We start from the raw sequence: 10,732 nt of genomic DNA, 5'->3' as shown, positions 1-10,732 counted from the left end.
TAAAGTGTCTACGCATTCCCAGGGTGATGTCCGGAGACGCGTCCGCGGGCATTACAAGGAGCCTCTGCAAGATTGAGAGGTTGTTCCTTCTACTGAATGGGCAGATATAAATCCACCCACTCAGAAGAAGGAGCTGCAGCTGTGTTTCCCGACGTTGCCATGTTAACACTCCTGCTGGTGAAGGAGCGGAGGGGAGAGCAAGAGAACCCTCCACTCTTTCGGCTCCGCGGGCCGGATAGAACAGCCGATCGGGCCGGATCCAGCCCGCGGGCCGTAGTTTGCACACGGCTGCCCTAGAGCAAGCCCAGGAACATTCATTCTAACCAAATTCCTTTATAATTAACCCACACTACCTCCAGCACTATTACCTCTGCCAACATCTTAGATCAAATGATTTCTGTTATATATTGGTCAATGGAGGTAACTATCTAATTACATTTTTGTGGTTATATGCAAATTCCTAATTACATACATCTCAAATATGAATACTATTGAAATGACTCATAAGTCTGGATAATCTACTTTTCTGGTAAAAAAAACAATTTTTTATGTGACCATGGCCTCTGATTTTGTACTTATATATGAATATCGCTCTATCTGATATATTAGAAATTCACATCAAACAAAACAGCAAAAGCAAAGAATTGGTTTGGAGAAGGAAGGAAACTACTGTTTCATGAAAAGTTAGAATTAATGAAAAAGAAAGTAAATAGAAAGAAGTATCGTAGACAAAGTCAATGATGGGAATTAAGTGAGAAGTTAGGTAAGGGTTCATTGATAACCCTAAAACGATTAGTTTTGCAAAGTTAATTGCCTGGGAGCAACAAGAACTGAGGCCACGTGAACTTTTAGATGAAGTACCAGTTTTAATAAATCTTCCATCATCCAATCATCTAGGGCTGACCCCACACATAATTGGAAGAGAAGCTTGACTACAAAATTTAATTTAAAATACTCTTGTAAACTCAGCTGCCCTGAAAATAGGTTCCTAAGCAGCTTATTCAAATGCCTGAAATTGCTACCTTAGGATAAAGGCTGGGCTCTATCTATAAGTCTCATGTAAATTAAAAATATATTAGCTGAGGTAGGTTTCACATTAGCCTATGAGCATCTTGCTCCATTACCATAATTGAATTTATTGTCTGGGGATATAAATTGTAAGGCAGAAGAACTTTAAGAATAAATTAACTTTCTTCTAATAATATATTGTTTTTCAACTATCTGTATTATTAGAGGGTCAGGGTTAGCTTTCTAGAGACTAGATCTTAATTATTCTGCCACAAAAAAGAAATCAAAATATGTAATGTGATAGAGGTGCCATCACTACAATGGTAATCATATTGTAATAATCAAAGTATCAAATCAATATGCTCTACACCTTACATTTATACAACGTTATATGTCAAATATATTTCAACTAAAAAACAAATTCTTAAGAATTTTAATCATTCTACTATTATATCTACTGTTTTAAAAATAATAACATAAAACTCTAAAGCCAAGAAAACAGTAATAATACTGTAAATTGCCTTCTACTCATTGTCATACCAAAAGCACAAACTTCCCCCAAATAACTGTAATATACTCTGATTTTTTTTTTTTGGAGAAATTACCTGTCCAGTGACAAAGCCTTTATTCCCCAAGATCCATACTCTCTTTTTTCTTCCATTCTTATAGGGCTGGTATTCAGAATCATGTAAGATGCCAGGATTCTAGTAAATAAATATGATAATAAATATTATTTTTATAAATGTCTTTTGCACTTGAAATGGAATAGTAGGCCATGGAATAAGTGTTTGAACATACCATAATAATTACATATTTCTGTCCATGTTCGTGTAAGTTCTTGGCAAAATCTGAGAGACCAGGGAAAGCCTTTTCATCAATAGTGAAGTCCTTCTTTCCATCCATGTAGTCTATGTCCGAGTACTGAACATCCTGAAAGACAGTGCTGGCCAATTAGAACCGAGGCAATATCACCATGCTGATAACTCTGGTTCTTCATCATTAAAACTGAAGCCATTTTTCTTTTTTTAAAATATATTTTTATTGATTTCAGAGAGGAAGGAGAGGGAGCAAGAGATAGAAGCATCAATGATGAGAGAGAATCATTGATTGGCTGCCTCTTGCATGCCCACTATGGGGATGAAGCCCACAACCTAGGCATGCGCCCTTGACTGGAATCAAACCTGGACCCTTCAGTCTGAAGGCCAATGTTCTATCCACTGAGCCATACCAGCTAGGGCAAGCCATATTTCTTAATGATCCTGGAACTTCCAGGACTTGGCTACTTCTTAGGAGTAAATAAGCCCTTTTTGAAAGAGTCGGACACTCTTAGGTTGTAGTTTTCTCTCTTTGCCTTGATAGATGCCTGTCATAAGGTATTGGGAGGAACTTGAAGGTAAGGACTGTGTCTTGTTCATCCCTGTAATTTAAGAGCTAAGCCTTAGATGCTTGAAATAAAACAGGTGCTCTTTAAATATTTGTTTGAATGAGCCCATGAGTAATGTTATTACTATGTACTAACTTGGACCCTAGACATCAAGTTAAAACATATCACAAGCGGAGAAAATAGCCTGCTTGTCTTATAAAACATCTAGGGTACTAATTAACAAAGATAAATGACAAAGGGACAGAGCTTTAATTAACCAAACTCTCATACACACATTATTTTTGTGTTTGCATACCAACCTGTGAGGAGCCGATGTTATAATTTTTAGTGGGAGATTGAAATGTATAGGGGCTAAGTGACATTTCCCAAAGTCAAATGCAGGAGTAGGTGGGGGGTTAATTGGGGCTTTGGTGATAGACCCTTTGACTCCAAGTGCTCTTTTGTTCCAATTGCCACATACTTCAAAGACATCTGAAAGTCTTCTAAATAATTGTTCATCCTGCGGTTGGTCGGTCGTGTGTCAGAGGCTAAGGACTGAAGGAAAATGTGGCTTGTGGCCTATAGCCAATGCAGCACCATCTGTTCTAACACTGGGCAGTCATTTTAGGACCCAGGTGTCCTCCACCGTTACCTGATGGGAAAGATCTGATCCATGAAAGAAAAGCTCATTTGTTTCCGAACCAGCAAGACCTCAAAAGGCTTTTCCCTTCGGAGGCCTGGGGGGAGATTGAAACCAATACCACATGTAGCCAGGGGGCATGCAGGAGATAGCTGAGCGATGTTTCTAACTCTCTATCCCTCTCCCTTCTTCTCTGTAAAAAATCAATAAAATATATTTAAAACAAAAAACAAAACCTTAACTTAAAAAAAAAAAGAACCACTTTTGAATCCTGGGCTTGTCATTGAGCTAGTTGGAGTGACCTCAGGAAAGTGATTAACATTGCAATGTCTGCATTTCCTCATTTGCAAAATACCAATAAGTGAGGTCAACCATGAATGTGAAAGCGTTTTGTAAAATAATGATGTGGCAAGATTTGGCCTGGTTCCTCCTGGAATTGGGTGTTGATAACAGATATTGGATAAGTAAAATTAAATACATAATAATCATTTCCCCTTAACAACAAAACCACACAATGACCAGGTTTTCTCACAAGAAAAATTCATCTCATTGCCTGCCCTCGTTGCTCCTCTGAGAGGAGAGTGAAAGCTTCTGAGATCAGGCCAAAGTCATTTCCACCCAGAACATCTTCCTTCAGGTATTAATCAAATATATGTTTGTATCACAGTTCCAAAGATTGAGCCCAAAATAAATTGTTTTTATAACCTCATTAACCACATGTTATACATCTCCAGGGAGAAACTTTTCAAATATTATACACTTAATAATGATCTTTTTATTTACTAGTGGCATTGGTCATCATAAGTACTTTACAACCACAGAGCTTTCAAAATGAGTATGTTAGATCTAGAAAGAATATCCAAGGTCACTATTCGAAACTCGCTGTGAGTCACCATTATAATAATCAGCACTTGTTAACCATGTCACCCAGGTGTTGCTTTCTCTTATGAAATAGCAACTAACTTTGATGGAGTTCATCCTTTGTGTTACATGCTTTACATGCACAGTTTTAGGCATTCTTCACAACCAGCCCACCAGAGTAAGTCTTAGGTTTTCATTTTTTAAAGAAGGTAACTAAAACACAGATGTGGTAATTAACTAGCCCAACATTGCATAGAGCCAAAAAGAGGAAAAGCTAAAATTCAAAATCATATCCTTCTGACTTCATAGCTGCGCTCTTCCCATGATGGCATAGGTAATTTAGTTTGCAAATTTATGACAGTAGGTGTGTCTATCTATCTATCTATCTATCATCTATCCATCCATCTACCAATTTATCTATCTGTATTTTTCCTAGTAAATTGAATTAGGTACAAAAAATAAAAGATAGAAAATGGAATCTTGTTTATGATAAGATAAGTTCCAACTTACATATGGGATCCTAGCTTTACGAGTTCGGTCTACAACCTCTTTCAATCCCTCGATGTTATTATAATTCCTGCGACTAAGCTGGAAACCAAGATTCCAGTAGGAAGGCAGGAATGGCCGTCCAACAAGCTAGAAAAATAAAGAAGTGTCCAAGCATTTAGAATAAACACTGTAGCAACATGTCCAATACAGACAACTTTGTCTCCATTTCATTATCTGTTAAGTTCTCAGATCTAAAATATCAGAGCCAATTCCTTGTACATAATTTATTTTCACTAAATTTTTATTTACTACATGAATGAACGTCACTGATTTGTAGCCTCAGGTCTTCGGGATGACTGATCATCATGGTTGGACCATGAGTTCCTTGAAAACAGCACAGCATCTGTTTAAAACCTCACTAAATGACTTATTTTTACATTTCTCAAGCCTTGCACGGTGCCTCTTAGCACACAGAAGACACTCAATAAATGTGCATCAGAATAAACATACGATGAATGGAAGACTCACAATCCCAACATATATGATTCATAGTTTGTCCATAAGTTTTATTTTTCCCAGGCTAATTTACAATGAGTGTATGAGATAGCAGCAATAAAGACTATCTAACTACAAAACCATACCTCCAGGTATTCCTGAACCACTTGTTCTGGAGTGTCTCCCAGGAACACATAAAAGTCAAAAATGCCCCCGATGGTGCGGTAAGTGATTGCAGGAGCCGGCTGAAGGGTGACCTCTGCAAGTATTAAAATAAGAGCCATTACAATTTCATGGTTGAAAATATATTCTTCTGCAGAATTTAAATATGTGAGCTACCGAAAACAGTCTGTCTCATTTTGAAAGAGATGAAAGTCACACCTGTTCCTTTACATGATTGCTGAAGCTTATCAAATATTAAATGAGTACAACACCCATGAGGAATTAATTGGGTTTTTTTTAGGAGAATGAAAAATAAATTCTATTTTAATCTGGCCATATAAAAATACAAATTTCTGGGATTTGCTACTAATTTCAGAGAAAAGAAAAATGTTTACAACCTTATTAGATCATTTTACCTACAATTAAAAATAAAAATAAACCCTCATCCAGAAGCTGGAGGAGGAAGATTCTGGAGTGGGGAAAGGGTGGGCTGTGAGAAACAGCTACAGATGGACAGTATGTTTACATGTTGAAACCTACAGGTGTCTTTGGAATGGGTCTATCAGTGAATCCTATCATCTATAAAATATTATGGGAAACATTACACAAAAAGAGACTTCTGAGGCAGTTTTCAATAAAAATAGCTTTCAGCATGAACTGGATTTGTAGACAGGTTAAACTGCTTTCTGTTTCCAGTTTCTGATGAAGCATAGTAGGTCCAATATGCCTCCTGTTAAACCGTGATCTCACCATATGAGTCATTTTTATAAAAGCGGCATCCCTAAACATATTCCTGCCAAGGTAAAATGATGTTTCCTACCCATAGCATTACTGTTCATCAGAAAGACCCCAAAAGAGGAGCCACTGGCGTCTTCAAGGCACAAGAAGAATGTGTGAGCTCCATACAAGTTAATCATGCCCTGTCAACAAACATGAAAAGAAATAATAGTACATATGTAAAATGTTTTTATTCACCCCAAAATATAATCAAAAGCCATGCACAACATGTACTTGGTCAACATATGTTGTAGTTAGTATTGTACCTAAAAGGTATTAAAATGGTAACATCAACATGTGTTTATGATATTTCCATACAATGGGATACTCTATGCAATAAGAAGTGAAATGCTAACACATACTACAACATGAGTAAGTCTCATAAATGTTATGCGAAGTAAAAGAAACAAACACAAAAGACAATAGGCCATGATTCCCTTATAAAATGTACACAGAAGTAAAGTCTCTAGAGACAGAAAGATTAGTGATGGTCTGAGACAGGATGTAAATAGAAATTAAATGTAAAAGTTTTTGGAGTGATGAAAATGTTCTAAAACTGGATTATGTTAATGACAGCACAACTCAGTGAATGTACTAAAACCATTGCATTGTACACTGAAACCAAGTGAATTTTATGGTCTATAATTATACCTCAATCAAGTTATTTATTAAAAATTAGAAAATATTTGTAATGACATAATAAAACGATAGCAGAAGATGACAATATTGTGAGAAATTTTGAATGTCTTCTTTATGCGTAACTGCATTTTCTGATCTCTCTACAATTAACATATAATACTTAGGTAGTAATAAAGTTTAAAATTTTTAAAAATGAAAACATATTAAACCTGTCACAGGGCTCTGATGAGAGCACTAATATAAAAAGAGACAGTGTGAATAATTGTAAGGGATATAAGAATAGAATATATGAGACTGTAACATATGGAAAGCGTTATAGAAACTCCTTGTGTGATGTTGCAAAATTAGTCCTTGGCATATAGGGCAATTGTACTGATTACAGTAAATTCCAGGAGAGGAGAAGAGAATCGGCATGAAGTGTAAAGCAGAGAAGACTAGCAGACCTATGCAAAATTAGGCCAGACTTAAAGTTATAGCAGGAAGAGTTATGGCATCAGCCCTTGGCTAGAATACAAACTAAATTTAAAATGCTAAGAAGAAAGAAGGAGAGGTGGAGGAAAGGAAGGAAGGAAGAAAAGAAGGAAGGAGGGAGGCAGACTGGCTATAATATTGTCATTAAATTATATGTATTTATAAAGTGAACTGTTTTGAAAAATTGATATGTTAGTATTGTGAGTTTACAAACTTCAAGAACAAGTACATACTCTCCAACATAAATTGGGCAAAATAGTAAATAGGCGAACTCTGTAGGTTACTTTACAGTTTTCCTCCCTCTGTAGGTTACTTTCTGAAAAGCAGAGAAGGCAAAATAGTAAATAGGCGAACTCTGTAGGTTACTTTCTGAAAAGCAGAGAAGGTATCCCTCACTGTGAGAAATCAGGAGAAAGGGCCCCTCACCTTGGTGGGGGTGGCATCCCGGGTGAAGATGGGCCAGGTCTTCCAGCCCATGTTGTGGCGGTACTGCTGGTGCACGTGTTCTCCGAGCCCATACACGTTGGCGCTGGGCAGCAGGAAGGACAGCTGCAGGTACTGATTGGCGAACAGGAGGGGCCCAATGCTCGTGTCCAACCTGGGCCAGGGCGGAAGAGCGAGAGTCACCAAACCAGCAAGCAGCTCTCTCTGCCAGGAAACGGTCTGCTCCCTGCCCTGTACACTTCGAGAACAGTTGCTTCAGGTCTTACCATCCACTTTCATGCTTTTGGAGAAGGCCTTTCTAGGGTGTCTCTGATTCTTTAATTCCAGAGGAGCACAGCATTGGAGATTTGATACCAAAAACTCAAGTGGGATGACTGCGGGATGAGCAGACCTGACCTTACATTTTCTGTGCATCTACTTCATGTACGCGCTCCACTGGGTGCTTTATAAACATGGCCTCAGTACATGTAGCCACAGCAGACGGTTTGATTCCCTTTCTATGGACAAGGAAACAGACTGAGGAGGTGAGGTACTGGGCCTCATATCACATAGCCTGGTGACCTACTAGTACTGGGATTTGAATCCAGCTTTTCCTGATGTTAATTCTTGTATGTCCACTAGCACAATTTATGACTTAAGTTTAGGCTCTCATTAGGTGCTGGATGGTAAGTTTCCCAGGAAATCATCATTTGGAATGCTAAACAATGAAGGTGAGTTCCAGTGTGAGTGGTAATCCAAAATAATAAAATTCCCTATTTCATCATATCCAAGAGTATATATATGACTCAGCAAACCAGCACATCACATTTTAGTTTTTGTTTTCTGGTCTGTTATCATTACATATCCACAGCATTAATGATTTTTACTGAAAGCTTTGACTTTTTCTGAGATTCAAACATTCTCCCAAATATACTGAGCTGATCACCTGCCCACAGGAAGTCAGAATGAATGACATTGGAACTGTATATTCAAAGATATGCAAAGAGTGTTGAAAAGCTCACAAGACTTTTTTGTTGCTCATCCTCATTATTTTGATGCCAAAGGGTTTCTCTATGACCTCGATGTAATAGCTCCGGTTGGTGGAACCAACAGTCATATTAAACAGTTTAACATGCTCATGGGAGACTTCATAGCGTGTGTTATTGGTTTCAGTGATCTGTCAGGAGAAAAACAGAAGGGACAGCTCCAGAACACAAAACTTCCCTTTAGAGCAGCCGTGGGCAAACTACGGCCCGCGGGCCGGATCCTGCCCGTTTGAAATGAATAAAATGAATGTAATGATGTTTACTTTGAATTTATATTAGTTCACACAAACACTCCATCCATGCTTTTGTTCCGGCCCTCCGGTCCAGTTTAAGAACCCATTGTGGTCCTCGAGTCAAAAAGTTTGCCCACCCCTGCTTTAGAGCTACAAAATATTCTCACTCCCACATAGCCCCCAATGAGAATAGCTTCCCATTCGTAACCCTGTGTTTCCTGATTTGTGAGAAGAAACCCCCCAATCATTTGTCCCCCATCAAATAAAAATGAGCCTGCCCATCAGATCTGGAGGTCCCTACAGAGAGAAACAGAGGTACACCTGCTTCCACACTTCTATGCAGTGCATAAAGGAGAGTAAACTGAGCCCTGCGTTCTTCTGAGTTATATTCAATGATAACTACCAAACTGACCTTAAAACGAAGACGCCTGCATGTCTGATACTCAGCTGTGAAGTGGGCATTAGAGACATCATCTCCAAACCGAGATGGGGTTAGCACCTTTTTCAAGTCAGCAGTTAACCCTGCAGTTGTGGGGACAGAAAGAGGAGAGAGAGAGAGAGAGAAGAGAGAGAGGTTTAGCCTTTATTTTGCAGTTAACTAATCTGGCCAAAGAGTTGTAGCTGTAAGAGGGGAAGGGGGTTGGGGGCTGGGTAGAAAAGGTGAAGGGATTAAGCAAAGACAAAAAACAAACAAACAACAACAAAAACACACCTCATTGGCATAGACAACAGTATGGTGATTATAAGAGGGAAAGGGGGTGGGAGGAGATAGAAAAGGGTAAAGAGGAGGGGTAAATGGTGACAGAAGGAGACTTGCCTTGGGATGGTGAACATACAATATACAGATGATGTATTATATAATTGTACAGCTGAAACCTATATTATTTTATTAACCAATGTCACCCCAATAAATTCAATAAAAAAAATAAAATAAATAAAAAGAAGTGCTTTGGATATAAATAACAATAGTATTGGATTATACAACTATAAAAAAAGAGTTGTTGGGGAACACAGTGCTCACCTGTGTTTTCATATTTAAGGCTTCCATTGACTTCATAGCCCCAGTTCCTGGGGAAGAAGCACCTGGGGACATTAGTGTCTGACACAGGCTTCCAGCAGCACTTATATTTCTCAATGCAGTTTTCCTGTAACAATGGCACAGAGTTAGCATTATATGAAATGAAGGAAGGAAAGTATTATATGTCTGTTTATTTATAACCATTTTTCCCGAGAAGAATTTAAGATCGCTCAGAATTACTTTCAGTCATTTATTTATTATTTTATTTATACACTTATCCAGCCATCCAATATGTACTTATTTCCTACCAGACAAGGAACTAAGAGTAGAGATAGATAAGACACAGTTTTTGTCTGGGAATACACAGTTCTTCACAGGGGCTGAGGGATCACACCAGGCCTCTTACCCAGCCTAAAAGGCTACCAGTGGGGTAGGGAGGGCTTCCAGGCAAGTAAAAGGTAAGCTCAGTCCTAATGCACCAGGAGCGGGTAGACAGGTCAAAAATAGAGCAGTATTCCAAGCCAACAAAACAGCCATGCATGACAGACCCAGAGACGCCACAAGTTCATTGTGCTGAGAACACCGAGTAAGAGAAATGAGGCTGGAGGCACACCATGTCCAAACAGAGGTGAGCTGGATGAGGACCAAGTGGATTGAGCTTTCTTGGGAGGAAGAGGCATGGACATGGCTGATGATACGTCATGAAGACGTGTTTTCTAAAAGGTAAGAAAAGTAAAGCAAAGGAAAATAGAGAAACTTAAGATAGAACTAGGACAGAGGGTGACATTAAAAATATCACATGTGGCTTCTCAGAGAGGTTTGATTATACATTTTTTAAATTCCCCTTTTTTGGTGAGATGTCTTTTCAGATAAACTTACATAAGAAATAAGCCAGTCAGAGAAGGATAAATACCACATGATCTCACTCATTTGTGGAATATAATGAACAACATAAACTGATGAACAAGGACTGATCCAGAGATGGAGAGGCATTGATTGGACTGTCGGGCCTTGGAGGGAAGGTAGGGGAGGGCAGGGTTAAGGGGGAAAGATCAACCAAAGGACTTACATGCAAGCATATAGGTCTAACCAATGGACACGGACAAC

General features: G+C 38.5%; 1 protein-coding gene across 1 annotated transcript in view; it reads right to left on the bottom strand.

Moving 5' to 3' along the window:
• MGAM2 (maltase-glucoamylase 2 (putative)) overlaps positions 1 to 10,732 on the bottom strand; it is an 84,219-nt gene that overhangs the window by 61,659 nt on the left and 11,828 nt on the right. Inside the window, 9 exon segments of the mRNA XM_014546707.1 lie at positions 1,614 to 1,712; positions 1,807 to 1,938; positions 4,383 to 4,508; positions 5,003 to 5,115; positions 5,839 to 5,938; positions 7,332 to 7,503; positions 8,351 to 8,505; positions 9,020 to 9,129; positions 9,629 to 9,752. Coding sequence (XP_014402193.1) covers positions 1,614 to 1,712; positions 1,807 to 1,938; positions 4,383 to 4,508; positions 5,003 to 5,115; positions 5,839 to 5,938; positions 7,332 to 7,503; positions 8,351 to 8,505; positions 9,020 to 9,129; positions 9,629 to 9,752 — 1,131 coding nt within the window.

This window comes from Myotis brandtii, unplaced genomic scaffold (assembly GCF_000412655.1).
Source record: "Myotis brandtii unplaced genomic scaffold, ASM41265v1 scaffold455, whole genome shotgun sequence".
Taxonomy (NCBI): domain Eukaryota; kingdom Metazoa; phylum Chordata; class Mammalia; order Chiroptera; family Vespertilionidae; genus Myotis; species Myotis brandtii.
Note: the sequence above shows the minus strand (reverse complement) of the source record. Positions and strands in the feature narration are given on the sequence as shown.